This window comes from Barbus barbus (genome assembly GCF_936440315.1).
Source record: "Barbus barbus genome assembly, chromosome: 26".
In the NCBI taxonomy this organism is placed as follows: Eukaryota; Metazoa; Chordata; class Actinopteri; order Cypriniformes; family Cyprinidae; genus Barbus; species Barbus barbus.
The window spans coordinates 23,732,058-23,759,421 of NC_136754.1; the positions used below are offsets into that span (position 1 = coordinate 23,732,058).

General features: G+C 37.2%; 1 protein-coding gene across 8 annotated transcripts in view; it reads left to right on the top strand.

Annotated features, from left to right (window-relative positions):
- The first annotated feature begins 9,716 nt into the window (after nt 1–9,716).
- The window catches only part of LOC306846385 (discs large homolog 1-like protein), a 102,275-nt gene continuing 84,627 nt past the window's right edge, over nt 9,717–27,364 (top strand). For 7 of the 8 annotated variants that reach the window (XM_079379738.1, XM_079379739.1, XM_079379742.1 and 4 more), the window contains exons 1-3: nt 9,717–10,450; nt 10,858–10,989; nt 18,985–19,148. In XM_079379738.1, the coding sequence (XP_079235864.1) occupies nt 10,432–10,450; nt 10,858–10,989; nt 18,985–19,148 (315 nt within the window). In that variant the 5' untranslated portion in view covers nt 9,717–10,431. Of the gene's footprint in view, nt 10,451–10,857; nt 10,990–18,984; nt 19,149–24,810; nt 24,883–27,364 lie in introns of all 8 variants that reach the window. The other variant, XM_079379743.1, reaches the window with a different exon arrangement.

The following is a 27,364-nucleotide window of genomic DNA, read 5'->3' on the forward strand; positions in this document are numbered from 1 at the left end:
GGCTAACAGCTCTCTGTTCCCAATGTCGTAGTTTACCTCCGCTGGGCTGAGCTTCCGAGAAAAGAAGGCACATGGGTGTAATCGGGCTGAATTCCCCTGCTGCTGTGATAACACCGCACCTACTCCAGTGGTAGATGCGTCGACTTCCACGACGAAGGGTAAATTCGGGTCTGGATGGACAAGGAGGGGGGCGCTGGTGAAGGTTTCCTTCAGTGTGGCGAAGGCTTCAGAGGCTGCTGGAGACTAGGATAGAGACTTGGGCTTACCTCGTAGCCGTTGGAGCTCCTTTATGGTTGTGGGTTCTGGCCAGGTGGTAGCAGCTTCTACCTTCCTCTCATCCATCTGAATACCGCTGCTGTCAATATGGTACCCGAGGAATTGAACGGATGGTTAATGGAATGTGCATTTCTCTGACTTGAGTTATAACTGGTATTCCCTGAGCCTTTGAAGGACCTCCTGAGTGGCTGTGGTGGTGGAGCCTGACCGTTCTGTGACAGCTACTTACCAAATAAATTAATATATAAATATAAATTTTGAAGTTGAAATTATCGAGAGAACAGAAACTATATGTAGGAAAGAGTTTTACAGAGAGCAAAGGTTATTGATCAGAAATACCTGGGAGGAGCATCATTGTCACTTTCTAATATGTGACCCTTGACCACAAAACAAGTCATAAGTCACACTGGTATATTTGTAGCAATAGCCAACAATACATTGTATGGGTCAAAATTATCGATTTTTCTTTTATGCCAAAAATCATTAGGATATTAATTAAAGATCATGTTCCATGAAGATATTTCCTACCGTAAATATATCAAAAATAATTTTTTGATAATATGCGTTCCTAAGAACTTCATTTGGACAGCTTTAAAGGCGATTTTCTCAATATTTAGATTTTTTTGCACCCTCTGATTCCAGATTTTCAAATAGGTGTATCTCAGCCAAATATTGTCCTATCCTAACAAACCATACATCAATGGAAAGCTTATTTATTCAGCTTTCAGATTGATTATGTATAAGTCTTGATTATAAAAAATAAAACTGACCCTTATGACTGGTTTTGAGGTCCAGGGTCACATATGCAAGATAATTCATGTGTTTCTCTCCACCAGCTTATCCAGTTTAAACCAAAATTCATATTAGACAAGCCCACATTATTTTATTCAACAATTTGCCTAGAATCAGTTTACCAAGGTGCATTTGTAAAAGAATATGTGCTGCAGTGACACATCTGACATCCACAATTCTGCAAATCACAAATAAGCACAAATTCATCTTCCTTGTCCTGTGAGTCTAAAGTCTGGTGAGAACAGCTTATGTCAAGCCTAGTGAGGATTTTGAACTGTCCGTGTCATTATAAGCAGCTTTGCCGCTTTGGTCAGAAGTCAGCACAACTGAAGACCACCCGAACTCTGTGGAAATGATTAGGTATTTTAGAACATCATGCTTACATTATCATCATTAGCCATCATTAGCATGTCAACTCTGCTGCTGATTTAATATTTACAATACACCAGGTGTAAAAGACAATGATGAGCTTTGTTATGTTTATTATAGTAAGCCAGACTTTTGATGAGCAAAGCATTATTGCAGACCACACATTTTATTAAGTACTGTTGATATATAAGTTATAATAAGCATATTTACATTTACATTTATTCATTTAGCTGACGCTTTTATCCAAAGCAACTTACAATTGCTATATATGTCAGAGGTCGCACGCCTCTGGAGCAACTAGGGGTTAAGTGTCTTGCTCAGGGACACATTGGTGTCTCACAGTGGATTCGAACCCGGGTCTCTCACACCAAAGGCATGTGTCTTATCCACTGCGCCATCACCACCCCATGGTCCTTGATATCATTATAAAGTATTGTAATGCTAAGAGTATGGCCCTCAATCTGACCATCCAAAAGATAATGGATTGTGAATAGACGCAAGCATAAAATGCCTAGGTTAAAAGGTCTATAGCTTTTTATTTATTTTTTTCAAAATGAGAGAAACTAGGATACGGGGGGGGGGGGGGGGGGGGGACTACACCTCCCTATGGTTGCTATGGTAAGCTTAAATGTGTTGCATGAGCAGATGTTTATATACTGTACATGCTCTTTCTTAAGACCTATTAATTTGTTCAGTGTTGTTTTGCTGTGCAAAACTCTGTATACTGAGATTGAATAGTCAATATTCACTGTTCCTGAATCCTAAACAAAATACATTTCTGGCTTGCTGTTCTTTATTAGAAAAAAGCTTTGGTTTATTTCTTTATCAATTGCAGGACTTCAAAGGCACACTTCAATAGGATGGAGGAGAAGTGCATATAAGAGAACAGACACAATGAATGGCTCATTTCCACTGTAGGAGAAAAGGAAGCAGAGGCAATTTGTGATTAGCATAACCATGGCTACATCAAACGACTGGCTCTACTCAAACAGGCAGGTCAGATGAGAGCAAAATCTGAGTTCGAGGGGTCTACGATTTATTGTAGTTTAAACATTAGTGTGCTATGACTAGTAAAGTAAATTACAGTAAATTTTAAATGTGCTTTTAATTTTTTTTTTTTAAAGTAAATGTGATATGGTAAAAGTTGAATAAATGTTACGTTGCGGTTGAGATCTCAAACTAAGTAGCATCTGCAAACAAATACTGCTAAACCTTTTTTCAGAACTGGAAAAAATACTAGTTCATCACTTGAACATGTTCCACTGACTTTTGACAGCTCGAAAGTTAACACTTTTTGTGTCAATTTATTTCATTTACACTTAACACTTTAGACTTACATCAGGAATGTTCTTTATAGGGCTAGTTCAACCAAAAATGAAAATTCTCATTTATTCACTTTCATTTCGTTGCAAACCTATTAGACTTAACCACTAATTAAGTGGTTAAATCCAGCCTTCTGAAGAGACACCATTGCTTAATATGATGAACAGATTTGATTGAGGCTTTTATTCACATAAAAACACAGATCGACCATATTTGCTTGATGCACAAGAATGAAACGCATTGGTTCTTGCAGAGGCTTCAACACTTATTATGTGACACGTGAGAACAAACCTTTTGAATTTTTGAATGCCAAGCAATCATGTTTGTGTTTCTGATGGTCTCTATACTGTAAATATGCCTAAATAATAAAAAAAGAGCCTAAATTAAATCTGTTCATAATAAAGTGTCTCTTCAGACTTCAGGATTAAATATGGATTTCTCTAACAATCTCTTTATTAACTTTTTGAAGTGTCAAAGTTTTTGTGGGACAGAAATCTTCTAGGAACATTGTCTTGGAGAGACATAGGGTTTTTTGGGTGGGGTGGGGGGTGAACTAACCCTTTAGGACAAACAAACTGACAGTAAACTTCCTATTATAAGGTTTTACACCTCAGTGGCCCACCCCACCTCATTGCCATTAGATCACATTGCTGAAGTCACTCACAATGGCTCTGTTTGAAAAACGGGCCTCACCATACTTTGGTACAGCTCGGTGGGAATTCATGGGTCACATTTAGTAGAAAACACAGAATGGTGTATGTAAATGATGCATTGGTGTAGAGTGCCATGGATTATGATTATATAAATTAGTTTAGAAGAAAACAAGGTTAGTTGAAGAGTTTTATGAGGCTCTTGTGAGAGCCGATAAAGGGTGTGTTGGTGCATATTGTGTTCGGGTGTGAGTGCGCATGCATAATCAAATATGCGTGCAAGGCTAACACAAGCTCTCACACATTAACACACACTTGTATTCATACAATGCGCCTATCCCTTAGTGCTCTCTCTCTTGAACAGAGGAAGCTATTGTACAGCCTGGTACATGGTTAACGAGACGAGACTGCCAAGGCGGCTCTGTGGTGCTGCTCCCTCTCCTTTATTTTCCCCTTCCATTCAGTCTTTCTCAACAGCAACCAGACACCAGGGCTCTCTGTGCCTTCCATTAGTAGAAACAGCCTTCTGACCAGTGCTCATTCACTGGCTTTACTGGCACAAGGCCTCGTTTTCCTTATGTGGGATGTGGTCATAGCTGCGCAGACTGGGTCAATGCCCAAAGTACACTCTCACACCACACACATCTCTAAAATAGAGTGTCACACTAGGATTTTCTCTGCCTTTTTGGTTGGATTAGTGTATTGTGGCTAGACTATATTCGTTGAGCTCAGTGGAAAATACAGTCTAAGACACAGAACAGACTTGCCACTGAAATGTGCCACATTTTTAATAACATAACCATGATATTTAAATAAATACAGTCTTTTTTTATTTAAAAATGAATTATTACATAATTTTAGTTTTTAACATTTTAGAGGAAAAAGTATTTATTTTTTTAAATATCATGAATAATTAATAAATGAATATAAGTTGGACCACATGACATTTTACAATTTTACCTAACCTCGTCTTGTCATAAAAAGCTCTAATTATCTCATATTTTAAGAGACTTACTAGCTGTGTCGCATTTCAAAGGATGCATCCTTTGAAAGATGCAGACTTCAAAGGCCACACCTCCGAAGGGTGCAATAGTTGAACCTACCATTGTTAAATGGGATGGTCTAACCTACGGACCAAGAAAAAAAATTGTAACATCTAGTCTGGGCCATGAAGGATCCATCTTTTGAATCCTTCATGGCCATGAAAAAAAGGGCGAATTTCAGAATTTTTTGAAGCAGCCTTTGAATCGGGACAGCTTTTGCCTGAGAATACGTAACATGTAATATTTGAGTATTATATGATAGAAATAAGTTCCGTCAGATGAGTATGTGCATTATAGATGCATGCTATGCTGATAGGTCACAGTGATGAATTTCCTGCCAGTAAAATATGGCAAATCCCTTCTGTAAAAAAAAAAAAGAAAGAAAGAAAAAAAGAAAAAAGCTGTTAGACAGCACTGACCCATAAACGTGATGGACAATGAAACTGATGTGCTAGAGTGAGTTAACGTACTGTGCCAGAAATGGATCTAATCTCTTACAATAGCTTTTTAATGCAGTCACTCAGTGTAATAGACCCAGTTTACTTTTTTAGAGCAGTTTTAAGAGCAAAATGTCTGATAATATGTGGCAAACTACTGTTTCTAATAACAAAATACTGTTTTTCTCTTCATAAATGTGTGCTCAGTGCACACTCTCACAAGGTTAGACCTGTATAGGTCTATGCATATTTAATCCACAAAAAAATTGGTTTTATGGCATTAGTTTGTGGTCATTTTTCACATGCATTTGACCTATTGATGTGTTCTCTGTTATTCTGGGATTAATCCCTGAGGTCAAAGAAGCTAATTCAAACCGTTATCTGCCCACCGCTGGGATTTGCGGAATCAATTATGCTCAGATTACACCGCAAAAAAAGCAGGACTGTCACTCACAATAATAAATTGCTTCCTATTAAGACAAATATTTTTGGAAGATTTAATATGACTGTCTCATTTCCAAACTTCTAAAGATGCCAACTGGCATATGACCACATGAAACAATCAGCGATATGACATACTTTTACTCTTCTTTCATTAAAATGAGTCACACCATTTATGTAGCACCATGACTGGGCTCCACTGAGTAAAAAGACTTTGGAGACATTGTGCTACTTCATATAACTGATACAAATCAAGAGCTTTTCTAAAAGAACAAGTTGCGGCTGTATAAAGAATATAAGCTTAGAATGTTGTTCTTATTATAGTTCCTATATTTTTCTAAGGCACATGCAAATTCCAAACCTATATGATTTTCATTTTCATTGGGGGGGCGGGGGGGGGGGGGGGGCTATTTTATTTCTTATATAGGACTTTTTTTTTTACTATTTTAACCTATTTTTTATGTTCCTGTAGGCTACACCCTAAAACTGGTATAATATATTGCATACTTAATTTCCAATTAGTAGTCTACAATTAATAAGCCTATTTATTTGATATAGGCTTGTAATATTTAATATTTAATGCATTCATGTTTTCAATGAAGATGCCCATTTAGTTTAACTTTTCTGGTATGTCTGCACTTGACATTTTCAAGTTGGATCAAGATATAATCTGCCGTGCCTAATTGAAATTAGCTGATAATGCTTTATCAGTGATAAAATGGCTTATAATGTCACGTGTATATAATCCTAATTAAACCCATATTAATTACTGCAGAATTTAGTATGTTTACACACTTTAAACAATTTTCAAGTACACCTGTGGCACAACAACCCCTTTGCTTCAGTTATTGTGCAATGCTTTTGCAGACACTACTGCAGATTCATGTGCTACTGTCTCCCTAGTGCTCTGTTAGGCCTGCTTGGATGTTGATAAGATTTCCTGTCTTATGTATTAATACTACTGTGGGAGATTACATTAACAGACTTATTTTATGATGTAAGGTGGGATTTGTAGGGTGCCATCTGGCCATTCACATCCACTCTAAGCCCCTTCCCCTATCATCTAATCATGACATGATCAAGGGGCTGGAATAGATTACAAGAAAATCTCCCTTCACATGAGAGTCAAACTACTACCAAACCATATGCAAGCAAAATATAGTATGATAGTATGACTCTTTTCTTAATAGTAAAGTACAGACAACGGAAGTTAACAAAACTCTGTCTTCTACCATTACGGCCAATGTTGCTGTTCCACTATATGTTTTAGTTTTCATACTGATGACTGTCGCACAAATCTAAAAAATATATTTTAAATTATGTTTTAATATCTTTTATTACCTCTGGCTGTCCTGAGATGCACTAACACTGTGTGCAGTAAGTGGCAAGTGAATGATGTGGTAAAATGCTCTTCAGATGAATGAAAATAAAACAGTAGAAAATGCATTGGTTCACCATTGAATATTGATAAAGATTCCAGCAGGCTGCAGGTTGTTTCATATAAATACTTGGATATAACTATATTTATGATGTTGGAAAAATCATGTTGTAAATGTTTGTTAGAGGACAAAGCCAAAAATATATTTTATTTATGTCTTAGGTTTTATGGAGCAAGTAACAAATTACTTTCTTTAAAAAAAAAAAAAAAGAGTATGAGTGTTCTGCAATGCAAAAGTGTTTTCCACCACCCTAAGGTCAAAGTTATTGAATTAAGTAAGAATGTGTTCAAAGATAATTAAGTCTGGCAAACAGTATTATTACTAATCCTGCATAACACAGTGTGAATTGTTACCGTCAAATCGGAGATACTGTGATGTAAGAAAAATTAAAGTGTGAAAATGAAAAATGAAAATAAAGTGCTTATCTTTCTAGCAATCTAAACAACCATAAGATCTCTTATTTTATGCAGAAACTAACCAATATATAAATGTGTACATTAAAGTGCATTTAGAATATGATTACATGTCTGCTCACATTAGTGTTGTTTTATGTGCTTTTATATCCATTCTGACACCATCGAATAAACAAAATTTGAACTGAATTAAACTGGATGATGGCAGTACTGTTTTCTGTAGGGTTGCTTTACTAATGAGTCACATCTTGCAGCATCAGCTCTTGCACTGAACTGAACTGGATCAACATTGAACTCACTCGAGATAAATATCGACACTGCTGCCTTTTATAGAACTGCTGTTTGATTTAGTTCAAAACTGTTACTGATCTAAACTAACTTGAGATAAATAATGAAACTGCTGTTTCTTAGAGCTGCTTTGACACAATCTGTATTCTAAAACATCATAAAAATAAAGGTGACCTGAACTGACTTGACACTCATTCTCCAAATCTTTTAGGATCATGGGGATCATGGGAATGTTGGACCGTCTCTGGCCAAAGGCAGGGAAACACCCTGGATGGATGGCAAGCTCATAACAGAGGGTTTTTATATATTATACCTTATAGTTCTGGGTGGAGTTTGCATGTTCTCCCCATGTTGCCATGGGTTTCCACCAGAAGCTCTTGATTTATCCTACAATCCAAAGACATGTAGGATAGGTGAACTGGAGGCAAGACATTTCCGGAGAGTGTGAATGTGCATCCATCCATGTTTCCCTGGATCATGTGCTGAGAAACAGAAATAGGCTCCAGCATCCCTGCAACATAGTACAAGAAGTTTGGAAAAATTATGGATGTATTTTTTTTTTATTCCTTACAAATTTTATTTATCCCTTCATGGCCCCCGGCAGGACTTTTATGGATCCTCAGATGAATGCTTTGGCATTAAATGATGATGTTTCAAAATTAATCCATTTAAATGTGCATGTAGAATCACAAAATTTGACTTCTCATGTGAATCACGACATAATCATCATTGGAAACGTCAAATGTTGGCATTACGACTAACATTTCCCATGGGGAGAGTACCTCTGACGTATTGAGATGCAGCACGAATGAAAGATAAACTGTTACTTTGAATCAATCATGTCCTGGCATTCTGACAGCCCGTTGAAATTATGCCAGAGAATTATCTGTTTTGTTTATACAGGGATTTGTTTAATAGGCCATCATCACATTAAGAGAATAAAATCAAATTATATGCCATGCTGCTGTACGATTATCATAATACTGAAAAGATTGATTATAATAAAATGAGCAATACTGGTAATAATGACTTCAATGCAGCAACACAAAAGCATCACATTATCATTATTGGTGACAAAGCAAAAACAGCTAAACAAAACAGTCACAAATGATTACATGCAGCACTAACAGCCCAGAGAAAATCCTACACCATTTCAGTTTTATTTCCCTTGTTGTTGACAAAATTTTGTGTCATTACGCTTACCAACACTGCTGCCAAAATCCTGATTTATGCCAAGATTAATTGTGAGCAATTTGTCCAGAGATGACAGCAAAAACAGCTGCTATAATCACTGTTCGGTATGAGAGAGCCAGACGGGATGGACATGTGCTGGGAAGCGCCAATGTCATATTGCTTACAGATCCACATTCTGTCACAGAGAATATGCCCAGTCTCAAATGGTAATACATGTTGATTATATTGACACAGTTCATTAATATTAAACTAAAACAACACAATTTAAACAAATTAAATTAAGCAAATGAGACTCCCAAGAACTCATGCACGAAGAAAGCATGCACGTCTGTCACCGAGATTGATACGCTGGCCTAAAGGCAAAATCAAAATAAATACTCATAGCAAATCAATAATGTTCATAAGATACAATGCAAACCTGACTGCTCTTGTATACTGTGGCAAGGAGGAGGTAGCCTCTTCAAGATCAGAGAGGATCATTCATAAAACATGACCATCTAAAAATAAAATCCTCTTTTTACTGTGACTACTTTCCAATCTGGGCCACTGCTTTGGTTGTTTGTGTCGATATATGTCAGATTTGATTTATTTAAACCACATCAGATGCTGATTCATTAAGTGTTTGTGGTGTCAGACAACCTTAATTATGTGCTCAGGGAAGGAAAAACATTAATATGTGAGAAAATTAATACATTGACCTGGTTTAGGTTATTTCACTGTTTATTTTTGTAACGCATGCAGCATTTAGCAACAAATGCACACAAAATATAAAATATACATAATATACCAACCCCAAAATAGTTGAGCATTAAACCCCTGGATTAACTTTGTGCAGCCGCGTCTCAAGATCAGGTTCTGGGTGGCTTTACATAATGCCCCTCAGTTGAGCTTCCACGTGAACAGCTACTACAACTTCTTGCCAGCGGATTGGTAAATCAACAAAGACAAAGTCTAGGCAAAGCAATGTTAAATCATAACAAGTCCCGCATTAACTTGTAAGAGCCTATTTCGTCATATGGACCCTTGTTTATACCATTTGCCTGCTTGAGTTAGTGAGTCTCCTTTAAGATAGTGTCAAGTCTCACCTTCCCAACCCTGAGCTGAAAGGTAGCTCAGTCGCATGATTGGGCGGTCAAGGGTAGGGTCTATAATCACGTGACATTCTTCCAACCCTGGGACGCCATTTTGGAGGAAAGTTTGGAATTTCTGACACATAGGAAGAAAAAAAGAGGAGGAGATAACGAAAGAAGTTTGACGTTTAGGAAAACAATCCTCATTGCACCGAAGGCGAAGAAGAATGTAGCAAACTGCGGACGTGAGGATTTGAATCGCTTGTGTTCACACGGCAGGGAGGTGTATATTTGCATTTTGGGGAGTTTTTGGAAGCCCTCCTGCAACTGGCGGCGACATATGTTCAGTTTCCCCCCGCAGACGCGGAGCAGAGTGTGAGTCTGTGTGTCTTTGAATGGAAGCGCAGGGCTGTCAGTGGAGTAAAGCTCAAGTCTGTGTCGCGCGACTGCCAGCTTGAAGAAGTGCAGCTCTCGCTCTGCTCTAAACCCCAGCGGCTCGTTTTCATATCAGCCTCAACCATCCCCAATGTTTACCGGATAAACATTAGAGTTTCATGCCAACTGCGTCTGACTTGCTCCTCTTGGACACTCCGGACAGACTCGTGCTGGGAGAGGAGCGTTTTATTATCGCGTGCGTTGTTGATTTCTATCGCGTGCTCTGCTGGATTTGTTATCGTGCAAGAGCCCAAGCGAAACATGCCAGTAAGGAAAAAAGGTGAGATAAACGTGAGAAAACTCTCATTAAAACTCAGATATACTTTTACACAGTCTGGCATTGTAGTTGGTAACGTTAACTCACTGATTTGCGGCTTATCTGAACATTTCACACTGTAAAATGTTAAGATATTGTCGTTTACCGAGCTTTATCTCAAGGTAACTGAATGTAAAGTAGCGTTACACTAATTTTTTTTTTTTTGGAAATGAGGACTGTCATTTTTGTTTTGTCCAGTCAACACCACATAGGTTTTAAAAGTTACAGTAAAGTCATTTATGTATTATTTAAACTTTATTTACTCACAACGTCAAACGTAGAAACGAGCTTTAGATATTTCGCGTTATGCTGTCTGCTGCAGTATCGTGTTATTATGTAATTCATGAACACTTTCTGTCTGCCTGGTATAGATGCACAGAGGGCTCTTATACTGCTGGAGGAATACCGGTCAAAACTCAGTAACACTGAAGACAGACAGCTGAGAAACTCCATCCAGAGAGTCATTGACATCTTCCAGAGTAACCTCTTCCACGCGCTTATAGGTACAACAGCACTGTCCTAGTAATAATGAAAGTACTGTGTCATGCTGTCACAGCTGCTATTTATCGCCATGTCTATCTATCTATCTATCTATCTGTCTGTCTGTCTGTCTGTCTGTCTGTCTGTCTCGTATCTATCTATCTATCTATCTATCTGTCTGTCTGTCTGTCTGTCTCGTATCTATCTATCTGTCTGTCTGTCTGTCTGTCTGTCTGTCTCGTATCTATCTATCTGTCTGTCTGTCTGTCTGTCTCGTATCTATCTGTCTGTCTGTCTGTCTGTCTGTCTCTATCTGTCTGTCTGTCTGTCTCGTATCTATATGTCTGTCTATCTATCTGTCTGTCTGTCTGTCTGTCTGTCTCGTATCTATCTGTCTGTCTGTCTGTCTGTCTGTCTGTCTATCTGTAATTTAATGTTACTTTCATAGGGTGACACAAGACAAGTGACTTTGTTGTGAGCACTGTAGGAAATAATCAGTATCAGTTTTTTATTCATGGGGTGTTTGTATTCAGTCTGTGAAGGTTGTGACATTCTCCCTCCAAAAGTTTGGTGGGTGCTTGTTGTTACACAGAGGTGTTGAGTAGTAAAAGCCAATCGGGGATGTGTTACTCAAGCTATACTGATATTTAATTACCATTGCCTCAGTTTTCAGAGGGGCGAGAACTTACTGACATCTAGGTGACCATGATACTAAAGCATTTAACTTTATTTCTTGACTTTAACAGCTTTCCTGCCTATTCATATATTGTCTGAAGAGTACTTTAGTACTGTGCTGTCAATAGTAAATTTGGAATGAATGCTTTGAAGCAGTGTTCATATTTATTTTAAGTATAAACTATTATCTAACATATTATTTCAGGAAGTTGTCTGATTGAAGAGCTGCAGTATAGTGTTTCTTAGTTCTCTTAGGCCAGCCATTGCAAACTAGGTAAGAAAGGCAACCACGAGGAATGCTGAACAGCCTGTTTGAGTTTCTCAGGGGTTTGACTGGCCATGTGCCAGTGACTCTCTGTGTTTGACCCTCAAGGTGTGGAGGTTTCCTGTAATAATTTCATCCTCTGCTTCCTATTCTTTAGAAAAAAACATGGAAGCTTTTGCTTGAGTGGCTGAAACTGAAGAGTAATAGTTAAGGCATGCTTAGTTACATGTTTTAGATTTGTCTACTGAAATGGTCACATGTTTTAGGACAGAGACTTGTAAGCTTCCTCTTTGTGAATGATTTCACTCATGTGTCTTGCTTCAGTTTTAAAAGCCAACTCGATTTGTAAAAAGCAGAAAAACTTTGTAATAGATGAGGGAATGTAACAGATTGCATATCACAAGACAACAAGCTGTAAATATTTGCTTACATTGTCCAGGCAGAAGTGCTACGCAGTAATGTTATGCGTGTCTCAACACTGTTCTCAGAAAACCATCTTACTCTGAGCTGCCGTGATGAATGTTTGTGCTCAGTATTGCTAAGTTCATAAACCATACATGTGTAATCACTCTCATGCATAGCGTCATTCACGTTCACACAGTTACGTGCAGAAATACCTCTTCTCATATATGTCCTACATGCACGTGTTCTTAAGAGCGCCGACTAATGAAAAATGCTTTGGAGTGACCGTTTCCAATTTGACTTTTCTTCAGATATGTATTCTAAAGGACAAACAAAGTGTAATCCGTCTGTTGACATGATTACCCTAGTCCTAATCCGTAGGCTGATGATTTATGATGGTTTCTCTGAGAGAGAGCATCACTGCAGTCTCTGTGCATGTATCTCAACGATTAGAGACCTAAGATCGCTCCCTGGATGCCAGAGAAGAAGAGTTAACCGGAGTAGGGCAGGTCTCCTCCTGAATGCAAAATGTGGGTCACAAGATAGACCAGGTTTACCCTTGACAGAACCCACCTGCCTCATGAGTTCCTAGGTAATTGTTTTGAAAATGAGATTCAGAGTAAGAGTAAGATTAAATGACATTATCTAAAGTAGATAATGGCCAGGTTTTATTCACACACAGAAGAACCTTTTTTTAAAAAGCTCTTAGTGCTTCATAAAGAGCTGGAGTGGTGAATTTGATATCTCACTGACAGGCCGATATCTTTTTCCTAAACTTTAGAGGTCTTGTCTGAAACAGAATATGTAATGGATTAAAATAACTTCCTCAAGTACATAGGAAGCATCTCCTAAAGCACATTATAATTTTTGCGAGCATCAATCCAGCTGAGCTATATTATATATTTTTTATTATTTCCTCATGTGCTTATTGTGGTGCTGTATTGTAATTTCCGAAGCTGATCATCACAATCATTTTATTAATTATCTACAGAAAGCATTAGCATTCCAAAGTCTCTAAATGAGCCATCAGATAATGAAGATGTGTCAGAGTTAAAGAGACTCGGCAGACTTGGTGAACTGCGGAAATTCTATCCTGTGGCTGCAGAGGTCTGTTAATCGGACGTCAATACAGCACTCTGTTTAAGGGCTGCTTTACCACAGATCTCATTCCACAGGGAGAAAAGTGAACATGAGACTCAGAGAAACCTGGGAATCGGCTCTGTTTTGACTGGTTCAACAGAGAAGTCTCCGATGAACTGTAACAGTCGTCTCCACTATAGCAAGTATGGGGAAGGGGTGGCGGAAGTCGTGGCCTAATGGTTAGAGAGTCGGACTCGTAATCGAAAGGTTGCGGGTTCGAGTCCCCGGCCGGCAGGGATTGTAGGTGGGGGGAGTGAATGTCCAGCGCTCTCTCCACCCTCAATACCACGACTGAGGTGCCCTTGAGCAAGGCACCGAACCCCCAACTGCTCCCCGGGCGCTGCAGCATGGCTGCCCACTGCTCCGGGTGTGTGTTCACGGTGTGTGTGTGTGTGTGTGTGTGTGTGTGCATTTGTTCACTACTCACTGCTGTGTGTGTGCACTTGGATGGGTTAAACGCAGAGCACCAATTTCGAGTATGGGTCACCATACTTGACAATACGTCACGACTTTATAATTACTTTATAATTTTATAGCAAATTTAAGGAAATTAAGTCTTTTTTGAATCCACTTTTTTATATTCAGTTTTGTTAAACTTTAGTTGTAAAAGATCATATAGAGTTCTAATCTAGTTCTCTAATAGTTGTAAATTCTAATCTCTATCAGATTTATTTGTGATGGTTCCATTGATCATTGTGGACCTTATAAATGATTTTAAATTACTATATTGTCTGATACAGCTTGTGTTTTCTGATGACTCTGAACAGTGCACCTGGACACATTTGGGCTGTTGATATACAGATTTTGTGTGAAACAGGACCCTTTGTATTATGTTTCATTGTAGTACTACTAAAATAGGCAGAGATTAAAAGAGCTCCATTTTTATCATGCACATTGCGTACTCGCAGAGCATGGATGGGGTCACTGAACTGACATGAATAAACAGAACCCCTCATAAACCCATGACACTGGTATTATACTAAGGGCAAAATAAAACATTCAGTATTAACCTCTTAATAGCTGATTCTAAAACAGTGATTAAAACTGTGTACCTCACTCAGAATTGCATGCTTATTAGTCATTTTTCAGTCATAACTTCATCTGATGCCAGACTGATTTGCCCCAGAGACCAGATTAAAGATCAAACTTAAAGCTCCCTTACTTTCTTTCATCATATGCATGTTTTGTCCTGGCTGACCAAAAGTTTGAGGATGACCATGTTGTTGTCTGTACTGCTTACATAGGCGGAGCCACGGGGACTTGGGGCACAAATGCCCCTGCACCAACAAATTATATCTATTACGTCAGTCGCTAACAAAGTAAAAATTAATAAAGTGTCAATTGCAGCATTAAATTAAGATCTGCTTATGTTGCACCGTATTTCATTTTAGGTATTTTTACAGTGTTGCGCATTATAACCAATCACACACGATTCTGTTGAGTTTAGGAATGCAAATGGCCAATCAGAGGCGTACAGATGAGTCATCACCAAATCTCATCAGTTTTGTTGAATGCACATGCGTTTGCTGACTGAATTCCATCCTGACTCTTGTGAATTCTCTCATCATAAACAACAAAGCGCAGATGTACGTATAATATAAGAGATTAATTTCACAGAGTAGACAGCTTCAGTGATTATAATGATATTTTTTTTGAGAGTGCTTAAACTGACAATATATCAAAGTTAGTGATAATTGGTGTTATATTAAGTTAGTGATGTTTGGATTATTATTCATTATTAATGGAGGCCGTCTGCAGTTTTATACGCTGATTGGGATTGGGATTTCTGTGTCTGGTTGTGGCTTGTGGAATATACAGAAGGTAATGTGCTCTGGATATTTGTGTCACACAACTCATTCAGATGAACAATTCATATATGTGATTATAATAATGACATTACGTGCATTATTTAGGGGATGAATTAATTAAGATGATGATCATACCTCACACGGCTGCTCCAGTGGCCTTTGTGAGTAGTTCTGTGAATCTCAGACTCTCCTATCCAGATGAAATTCGATTTCTCAATTTTCCCCTGTAGTTACTTAGAAAACAGTTTGTATTTAGCCCTTTAGTTTGATGTTGATATCATACAACATTTGATTTGCAGTTAAAATTGCAAAGTACATTTGAGAAATATGAATTCATCAGACCTCCTCAAGGAAAAATATGAAGTGTTGATTGCCACCAGATGCATTGAGAGAACTTTTGCTGGTCGGCATTAACATCATTATGGAAAAGAATTCTGATCATATATAGTGCAGGAGCAGTAGATCAGATTTATGTCCGTTTGCAGAGACTGAATTATGTGCCCAAGTGTAATGAATGTGTACCAAGTTTAAATACCCCACAAGTGATTGTTAGCAAACATACAAAATGTGTCAGTTATGCTTGTTCAGCAACTGTACGTAAATGATTTGCTTGCAAATGAGGGTCTTTCACCATCTGCTTCCTGAAGTTATGAAATATTTTGCTCAGATAATGCAGCTGACTCCGCTAGAGTGCTGTAAACGCACACTCTTAGATGATGCATTTTTTATTTGTTTGATGCATGATGATTCAGCACTTGAAAAGTATGCTGTCTGTAGGACCTTTGATTTATTTTGTCCCAGATTGTTTTCAATATCCCTAAAAGGGGCAACTATCCTGGGGGATAGAAACATTTGAGAAGCTGTGGGGAGAAGCAGTGAAAATGTAGGTCTTATTTCTTGGTTTCATTTTGAAAGGGTATTTGTTGTGAATATGTAGATGAGGTGACTTTTGTTTCTATATTCTTTGTTTAGCTCACAGGAAGCATTTAATACTGCATGGCCACCTGTAGTGGGAAATCTACAACCCTCCAATAAAAGTTGATCTAATTCACATGTTGGAGGGAAGCTGTTATTCAGTATTAGGTTACATTGGAATTTTATGAATTAAATGTTTAATTTTTTTGTAATCTGTTTTTGGGGTATAAATCAAGATATAATATATATTAGACTGATTTTTTGGGAACAAGATAGCACAGTTTGTTCTCATTTTTTACACTACTTTTGGACAGGTTGGTTGCAAATTTCGAGCTGCTCTTGACATCTTGTTCTACCATTTTTATTTTTTTTTCCTAACACTTTAAAGAGTTGTCACATAACCAGCAGTTACCTGCTGTCAGATGTCACTACATGTTATAAACAAGACATGCTTTGGAATAATGTCAGTCACTGGCACACAAATACAAATGTCAGTTTCTTAATGTTAGAAGTTTCCATTTCCAGGTAGTCAGAGTCAGAAAAAGACCTGTGATCTGTGATCACTTGAATGGTTTTTCAAAACCCAAACAAAGAATCAAACAAATCAAAACATTATTTTCAATAATGTGAAGTGAAGGCCCTTGTATTTCACCTGAATAACTTTAGTTTTCAGTAAACAGACTCAGTATTTGTTTTATTTTGGGAGTAGCTGCCTGACTGAGAGGTCATTCAGATGTTAAATGGTTGGATTCTGTGACAAACTCTATAGCTTCTCTAAGGCTTACAGGGGAACTGACAAGTGAAAGAACAGCGATTAATCTCAAGAAATAAATCCTGGATTAGTTTACTCAATCAGAACTTTCGTGTCTGTGGGACAAAAGTTTTATTTTATTTTTGGCCAACCTTAAAGGTGGAGTATGCAGTTTCTGCATTAGTAGTGTCACAGCATTTTTTCACAGCATGCCCCTTTTGTGCTTCGCATGTCTATAAAGACATGTCTTAACAGGTAAAAGTAGGCTACTTTCAATAAAAAGGTCCAACAACATATTAGAAAATTATTTAACTTGAAGTTGAGCTTGCCTGTCGAGAAGAAATGCTGCAAGTTTGTCGTATCAGTTGAAACCCAAACATTCCACTTAAATTCCTCCATCTTGTAAAAACACTGCCAGTGTTTACCCTTGTTTTACCCCATTGTCTATCTCTGTGTATTTTGGCAAGTCTTCGAATTTTGACTTGCACTTTTGTACTGGTATCTGAATTGCTTTCTCCACACTGGCTAAACACCCTCTCGCTATTGGGTGCGTGGAGGTAAGTAGCAGATACATATAAGGACAGGCGGTTTAGACATTTTACCATTGCATTTGGACGAAGACTTTAAGGTCCTGAGACTTCCACAGAAGCTATTGCTATGCAGATTTTGAACCAGTATAACAAAAAAAATGTTTAAGAAAAGCATTACATATAGGGCTGCACAATAAATCGCATGTGATATCCAATGCACATCTTGTCAGTAAACACAGAGCGTTGTTCACTGACACTGAGCTTGTCAGCGAACAACGCTCTGTCATCAACTGACAAGATGCGCATTGGATATCACATGCGATTTATCGGACAGCCCCTACATACCCTAACATTGCGTAAAATATGCTCAGCTCCAAGCCTGCAGTGGTTTTTCAGAGGGGTTGTGAAGTCGCTGGACTAAGTATTTCAAAGGGAAACCAGAGATGAGGGAAACACCCCCACCAGCATGCGTTATAAAAATATTTATTCTCATTGCTGTGTAGCTCCATGTGATCCAGCATGTATTTTCAGACCTGTTACCCAATCTCTGACATGCATAGAAGAGCTATATCCCTCTGCTATTTTCTCTCTCGGCCGAGTGTCGAACAGCATAGCCAACCCCAGCGAGCCATTCTCTTAAATAGTCATTTCCCCTCTACTTGTGGAAGAGACTAGTTCCCTATTTTATTTTAAACTGCACACATGCCTTTTGTGTGGATTGCTACTGTTTGTTTGATTTTAAAGTGGTTTGAGCTTATGTCTTATATGCCATGTACATACATAAATATGCACTGTGTTTACTCGTTAGTGGGTGGTGGCTTTCAAATAAGAGCAATAAATGTTCAGAATAAAAAGTTCCTGTGGGGTCCATCTGTTGTTTTTGCTTGCTGACCCTTGTATCATTACGATTATAACCTGATGAATGTTGTAACAGCTGTCAATGACCTTTAAATCTCCCATGACCTCTATCTTCAGTCCACACTCTTTTTTGTAATCTTTAAACTGATGTTCACTCTAAGATGTGTATTTATAGATGCTTGTCATTGGCTACTAAATCACATCAGTAAAGATACCCTGATCATTATTGTTCATTTAATGACCTTCAAAACACTTCCATCTATCTATCTATCTATCTTGCAAATACAGTGCCCCACTAAAAGACATTTGGACACTTAATACACAATTAAAAATGTAAGAGTTTTTGGGGCACTTTCCGGTTGTCAAACGTTAGTGAAACACATTCCTAGTTAACGTGATGAACTACACCTGTGGCTGCAATGCCCTTTGTGAACTTGAATGGAAATGACTCCATGGATCCACAAAATCTCAGTGGTGCTGGTTGTTTGAATTAATAGCAAAAATTCCTTTTTGAAATGAAATTGTGTATGCAGTGAAATTCATACATTTATATGTGGCCTAAGTGTCTACATATTTTGTGGGGCCACTGTATCTTGCTTATCCTTTTGTTTTTAGTAAGCTCACTCAGATATGGGTATTACAGAAAAAAGGAAACAAATCTTTTCTTTTAACAGATATCCAGGAATTTTATGAAGTGTCCTTATTGGATAATCAGCGATGTGGGAAATCAGTGAAAGAGCCCGTTGCAATACCCCCAGTGAACCTGTGGGATTTTTCCAGCATTCAAAGCACAACGGTGACTTCAGACACCCTGCCCAGCCTTAGCACCAGCATAGAGGTAAGTGTTTTAGGTCAGATTGGCGCTTTGTTTAAAACTTTGTATGTCATTTGTTGTCTGAAAACACATTTCTAGCATCTCACAAACATCTCGGTGTAAACACATTTTAATGTTATTTTAAGAAATTCAGAAAATGGCATGCTGCTTGTTTTTCACAAGTCATGAAACAATCATGCCACAACATGGTCATTTATTTATATAGGCTAGTATTCAGATTACAAAGCAACAACCAAACATGGCTTACTGTTGATTGACATGTTTATTGGGAATTAATGGCAGTCTTACAAACTTTATTTGTAATGTTCTGAATGGGGAATGGGCACATGCTTTTACAGTCACACCCCTCTATGTAATCATCAGTCAGGCTTTCTGAGAATTTGACGTCCTGCTTTGCATGCTATCACAATTATCATTGATACTAAAACGTACTCTAATCCATCTTAAAAGGGTCTGCCGGTATGACACTTTCACAGAAACTGTCAGAAAAGACACTCTGTCTTCCTGGATTCAGGGAGAGCAAATTGGTTTCAGTAACTGTGCGTGACGTGGTTGAAAACAAATACGACGAATGAGTCTTCACGCTCCGTGGCTCTAACTCAGGGGTCACCAACGTAGTGCCCGCGAGCACCTGGTAGCCCGCATGGAGTCTCTGAGTTGCCCGCCAGCCTGAATTAGCGCCGGGCGATAAACGATATCATATCGAGATTATGATAACAATTATGTTAATAATGATGATAAGCTGGACATTTTTACTCAATATGGATTAATGTAACATCATATCACACACCATAAATGAATGCTTCAGCAGCCAGTCAGTGCATGTCGCTAATAAGTCTGTTCTGTGTGTCTCTGTGTCTCTGTGTGGAGTAGTTTCGTCTGATACACAAACTCAAACACACATGACTCGCGGTGTTTTCAGCATCTGTGTCTCAATATATGAGGACATGAACACACTTCATCTCCAGAGCTGCTCTGAGAATCACTTCACCAGCTTCATGCAGTTTCATTTGAGAAAAATTACCATCAAATACATGCTGAAACTAAAACTGAAAGACCTTCACGACAATCCGCCAAAATAAAAGCCCAGTTTAACTTTTGTATAGGTTATATATTATATATTTGACTTTTGTAATATATTTTGACCGATTATATTACTACTGTATACTAAAATGCAAGTAATAATAATAATATTAATAATATAATTAAGGAATATCATACAACCAAGTTATTTTTTTTATTATTATTAATTTATACAGTTCCGTTGTGCAGCATCTTATCTGATAAAATGAAAATGCTTTTTTTTTTTTTTGTACTGAATCATAAAACACAGAATCCATAAAAAATCAAAAGGAAAACACATCATTTAGGGAAAAATGAAATGTATTTACTGGGGCCCTAAATTAAAAAGTAGGTCCTCTGTGGAATTTAATTGTGAACAAAGTTATGTTTACCTTCATTGTCAAGGTCTAACAAACGTGGAAAGCATTTCCTTCCCCATTAATGGTAAATTAATATCATGATTAATATTGTATTACATGGAAAAAAAATGATTGTGATATCATTTTCACAATCATCAGGATAAATATTTTCCTGGATTGATAAAACATTGACAATGCTTGTGAGAAAACAGTAATGTCATGTATGTATGTATATGTGACAATGATAAATAAAATGATATTTATTTATTTATTTGGAGTATATTAAACAAGTGAGACCATTTTATCCCTTGAGGGAGCCCTCACTCACAAAAAGGTTGGTGACCCCTGCTCTAACTGCAGTCGCTGTGCATGCTGTTTGTGCACTTGAATACTTTAGTAGCAGATGTTCTCTTTCCCTGATGCAGAGGAACAGAATACTGTACTTATGCAGAATATCCTGAAAGAAAGCAATTTTCAGTCATTAAATGACCTCTTAAAAGCATAACAAGATAGATAAGTTGGTACAGAATTGTGACTAAACTGAACAAGCAGTAAAAATCTATTTTTTAAATGTAGGAGTAGATGTATGGAGACCTTCAGACTTTTGCTGCTTGATGTTTGTTTAAAGTGTCATGAAAACTATTTCAGCACCGGTCATTTCTCACCACAGTTATGAAAAATGTGGAAAACAGTGGACGTGGTAAGCTGCGAATGGGAGAGAAGACAACACAACAGTTTTCTCTTCCAGTCAGTTTTACTTCGCTTTCAGTTAAAAGTATAAAAGATTCTTACAAATGCGTAATGCACGCAGAAACAAAATGAACAAACTTGTTATGCATAGTTTTGTAAGTTCACAAGTCATTATGCTCCAATAATTTTATATCTGTAATTTAATGGTAAATGGCAAATATCACTAGTAAACAGTATTTTTTGTGCATTTCTAATCAAACTGCAATTTTATGCACAAAATTTGAAAATATGAAGTGTATAAAATATAAATTTTTATTAGGGCTGGGTAAAAAAAATATTGATTTCAATCGATTCTCATTTTTACGAAACAATATCTATTCTTAAATTATTCTTAATCTGTTCAGTTAATGAACAGAACATTATAGCGCACCTCCAATCCAATAAATGGCAAAAAGCTTTATGCTTTGTTACTTTTGATATGAAACAAAGTCTCGAAGATTTCAAATTCTGTCCATTTTATTACAATATTCATTCAAACAAATGGCGTTTGGGTACTGTTTACTGTGGAGTGACAGATCACTGTAGCACCTCAGTTCAAGAGAAGCAGCAGCGAAATCCTTATCCTGTTTCATGTAATCACTCCATCAGTGTTTCAACCGCGCAAAGACATCCGTGTAATGGCTTGTAAACAATGTCAGGCAACGTCACATTTACCGCCGAAACAAAAAACATGTTTTGTGACCGTAAACCCATTAGTCAGCTAGAAACATGAACTCTAGAACAGCCACCATTTAAATTTCAAAAAAACTAATTGGAGTAGAAATAGTATGTAATTGTAACGTTATTATCATAAGAACTTCATTGAGTGTAATTTAAGCGTTTGTATACAAATCCGTTCATTTTAATCTTCAATATTATAGTAATGTAGAACCAACTGACTCTCATGTATATTTTACAGCATTATTTAGTTGAGAGATTTTTTTTTCTTGAGAAAATTTGGCATGTACTGTACCTCATATATATCCAAAACAATCCTGAATCGAATCAAATTGGGAATCGTATCGAATCGCAAGCTTGAGAATGGGAATCGAATCGTGAAATTTGTGTCAAAACCCAGCCCTAATTTTTATACAATGTAATTGCGTTTTTAGGACACTTGCTAGCCGTGAAACTAGCTTTCTAGCCATGAATGTGTATTCCAAAAATGTTTCAAGTGTCATCCCACCACAAAATGCTTTGAAACACTGCAATGACAGAATTCTCATGTGAAGTATGTCCATTGTTGTACGTTGCTAGTAGACAAAATACTGACAGTGAGAAATGCACAGGACCACAAGTGCCCATAGTTGAAGAAACATTCCTGTATGACTGAATGTTTGTTATGGAATTTTAGTTTACTTGCTGGACAGATAAGCTTTGGAATTCTAAGGTAACTCCAAAAGTTTTACCCTGTAAGTTTTACTAAAGTTTACTAAATGTTTTGCGATACAATAATGTCTAACAGAATTGTGAATAAACTAAATAGATTAATAAAAACAAAACATGCTTTGTACCCACTTTCTCATATTTCTCGAAAACTGCATGAATTAATCACTTGCAATAATGAAATTGAGGTTGGATAGTGACTTGTCAGACCACTATCTTACTAGTGTCTTGCAAAAATCTGGTTGATTTTACAAAATAAAACTGGCACCTGTTGTTGTCAGAAGAATTATGTAAAAATGTAAAACAGCTTTACAGAACAACCTGTAAATATTTACAGCTTAAAAATGTAAAATGAAAAAATTTATAATCACACTGCTACTAAACTGTTTTGTACCTTTAACATACTGACAACCACCATAGTAACACAGGTGGGAATGGGAAAGCCACGTGAAGAATCAAAGTTCATCACAAGTAGCTTTTCCACAAGCTGAAGTAAATACTAATATAGAAGGTGCACTGTGTCATACACACCGATACAAATCAACATCATAGTAAAGCTGCGGTCATGCTAGACTTTGAGCACACTACATTTCTACTGACACCACAACAGTCTTAATATGGGCACTCTTTGTCACCAGAGTTCACCAAACTTGAACATTGGAACACACTAAATTCGTGTGAGCTTGCGTTTCCTGTCTCTTATGTCTGCATGCGTATGAATGGACGTCAGTGGAATGAAAAGTGTAGCATGACTGACCCTTAAAGATATAGTTCACCCAAAATATAAAATTTTACTCACCCTCAGTAAAGACGTTTTTAGCTGAAACCACGGTCCTTGGTGATTCATAAAATGCAAGCGGTTGTTTGCCTGATGGTTAATAATGTTGTGAATTATGTTCCGTTTCTTGAACAGAGCAACCGCTTCAGAAGACCTTAATATATCATTGTTTTAATGTTGAGTTCTTTGATGTGCTTTTTTTATTCTCAAATACGGTCAGATGCTGACTTGCATTTTATGAATCACCAAGGAACATGGTTTCAGCTAAAAATCTTCCTTATTGTTCTACTGAAGAAAAAAGTCACCTACATTTTGGATGGCCTGACGGTGAGTCAATTAACAACTAATTTTCATTATTGGGACAACTATCACTTTAACACACGACATAAAATAATGCAGTCAGCATGAATTTTACAACAAAAGATGAAACATGGAACCCTAATGCACATAACTGATAAGAAGAAGCTAAGCTAAGAGGAAATATTTATTTCATTGAAAAATATAAAATGTGAAGTGTCACAGGGAATTCTGTAAGTGTTAATTATTATTATTTTTTTCATTGTAGGACATTCACTGCTTTTTCATTGTAGGACATTTTACTTTAAAATCTCATTAAATTTCCTTTTAGATCTATTACATTTTTCCACCATATATGAAAACATTCAAACAGCAATTAGACTTAGATGTGTGAACCATGTTGATGTAATATGTATGTTTGTAGCTGGACCAGTCTATTTTTTTTGTTTTTTTGAAGGCAGTTGTCACAATACCACCACCTGCCTGCAGTGTGTAGACATGTACAACATGAACAGACACTTTTGAATATATTTATAAAAGAACAGAATGTTCTTTTTTTTTTTTGCAAAGCAGCATTGGCTCCACACATTAGCTTAGTTTGAAAAAGGACCTTTACCGATCGACTGATGTTTCACTAACAACAATATAACATTTTCAGAATGATCTGTGTCACAAGACAAAATGTTGTTTATTTTTCTGTGGGTGAGTTAGTCATTAAACTGGTCTGATTCTATAAACTGGTACATCTTTATATCACTTGGAAATCTGAGCCCAAAAGAAGTGACTTGGAATGATCTGTCATACCATTAATGCAGTAGTCACTTATTTAGGTTTATTCTCATTTGTCTTCCACTGTAATTTACAGTACTCTCTAATATTTTGTTTTGTATAAACAAAATATTAGTTGCTGCTTTTTTCAGGCTTTTGAACTTCATATTAGTGGAATATAGGTAATTTTAAATAAACTTGCCTAACTTGCCCCTCTGCTATGTATTTCAATGTCCTTTTTCTTTTCCCTCTTGTTTGTTTCTGTTAATAAAATGGCCACTCTCAGGACTCTCCCCTCCTAAATGAAATTCTTCATGTGCTTGCTAAAGCGAAATCCTCCCCCAGTGAGCTGGACCAAGTAAGTATCATACCGGCACGGGTCTGGTGGGTTGGGCATCCCCCATGGCCGCATGTCTGGGCCGCTCATTTCCTCCTACTCTGTTCCCCAAGCCTTGTCGATGGGGTTTACTCCAAGAATAGAGGGACTTATGTGTCATTGCGCTTCATTCATTTAGGCTCGCCTTATCGATGGGAAAACGTTTGGTGGCCAAAAGCTGTGGGTGGCATTTTCACAATTTTGAAACGCAAAATGTGTTACATGCATTGAATTCTTAATCTCTGAAATGTGACATTTGTTTCTGAATGTAATCAGCCTGATACAGCTGATAACTTTTTATAATTTCTGGAATTGGACTTAAAAATATAATTGTGAAAATGTCAGTTTGGTGTTTTGGTTTCAAAATCTCCCTTTACCAATGTGTATTTAAATCTCTTATCAAAGGGCTGTTTTTTTTTTTTTTTTATATATATATACCGAAACCTGTGTATTTTGCATTGTTGACATTTTGCCTTTTGTGTAGAATAATTATACCTTGATGTCCTTGTCAAACTAAATTTCACTGTTGACCCAAACTGTGATGACACATTTCTGTTGCAATAATTAACATTGCAAAGTTTTAGTAGTAAACGCTAATATAGCTGAGCTTGAGAATGACGTATCAGAAATGTAAAGAGCTTTATCCAAGTATGTTTACACACACACACAGTGAATTTGTCTTTGGTGACAGGAGCTTCTAGGTGTATGGAATTTAAGCGATTATATGAAATCAAATATTGCACTAATAAATAAAATATTAAAAAGATGATTAAAAAAAATTCATGGAATTGTAATTCCATTTTCATTGGCAATTTCCAAAGTAGTATTTTTTAAGGTCTCTCATGTACCCCATATATCCCATTAAATGTTATTATGCAGAAGTTCACTTTCATGTTCCAAATTTGAAATTGTGAAAAGGGTTCATTATGGAAAAACCCAGGTCACAGGAGATTGTGGGGACTGTGGAAGATAAGGGATTCAGTTTAAGGTTATTAAAAACATAGCTTGTAAAAATAAGATAAAACTTAAAGGTGCACCATGCAGAATATTCAGAAAAAATAACTGTAGATCTATACAAAAATAATCCCTCTCAATCATTACTTGGTGGTATTTGTGTCTGCAGAGACGATGTCCTGTGTCTGTGTAGCCACCAGCCAATAACGATGCACAGCACGGGGGAGTGCCGGACTTTATCGTGAAGTTATCATTTATTTTAAATCCTGAAGCTTTGCTAATTTCTCCTGTCTCAACACAAAAACAATTAGTTTGTTTTTATTGGTTTATTGACTTTATGTAACTCGACTGATTACTAGGCATTGTAATTACATGTTTATGATGACGTAATAATTGTTTATTAGTGAGCTAGACAACTGATCTTTTATAAGAGATCAGTGAGCTAGACTAAAGATGGCTAAACTGCTTGCAAATTACAGCCAGTCATATAATTAGGGTAACTTTTCATTTATATAAAAAAAAGGCTATTTATGCATAATAAACGTGATGTTTTCGAAATGCATCATCACTCCTCTTCCCACAGTTTTGTGAGTCGGTTGGGCCATGTGTTCTAGTAACTATCACGTCAGGGGTTGGGTGTGTGGCTTCTGACAGTGTTATACCAGTGAAAGAAGTATTAGGTCTCTTAAAATTATTTCCAAATTTTAAGGCATTTTCAAACAACATAGGCGTTTTTCAACCTCGTTAACTGATTTGCTGAAATTGACCCTTTGCAAAAACCCACCCTCCTTAGTTACTGTTGCTATGTCCGAAGCCTTGTACTAAGCCATGCCGCTCTTACACTACACATCATGTTCTCATGCAGTAAAAATACATTGTGGAGCAAAGAGGGAACTGACAACACGCAGACAGACAAGACAAAGCAAGTTACTTCTGGTATGAAACAAGGTCTTTGTTTTCAAATTTAGTCTTTTTTTTTTTTTTTTTTTTTTTTAAGAAATTCAAACAATAAATACCGATTGTTGGCTCTTTAATGTGTTATAACAGATCGCTGTATTGTACGGTGGCCGAGAGAGCTCAGTGCGCTGCCAATAGAAAAATTAAAGGAACACTCCACTTTTTTTTGAAAATAGGCTCATTTTCCAACTCCCCAAGAGTTAAACAGTTGAGTTTGACCATTTTCGAATCCATTCAGGCGATCTCTGGGTCTGGCGGTAGCACTTTTAGCGTAGCTTAGATCATTGCCGTACCATGGGTGCAGCAGGCGCAATATTACTCAGCACCTGAAAGTAGTCCTCAGCTATATCATAACTAGTTACCTAGCTGGGGACTACTTTCAGGCACTGCATAATATCATTGCACCTGCTGCACCCATGGTACTGCAGCAAAGTTCCTTGATTATTACGCCAGAATGAGAGTATACTTCCTAGCCATATCAGCCTGGAAACTTTTCATTTTCTGCCAGTTCAAGCAGCACGCGAACTTTTTTTATATTTACTTAGTCCCCCTG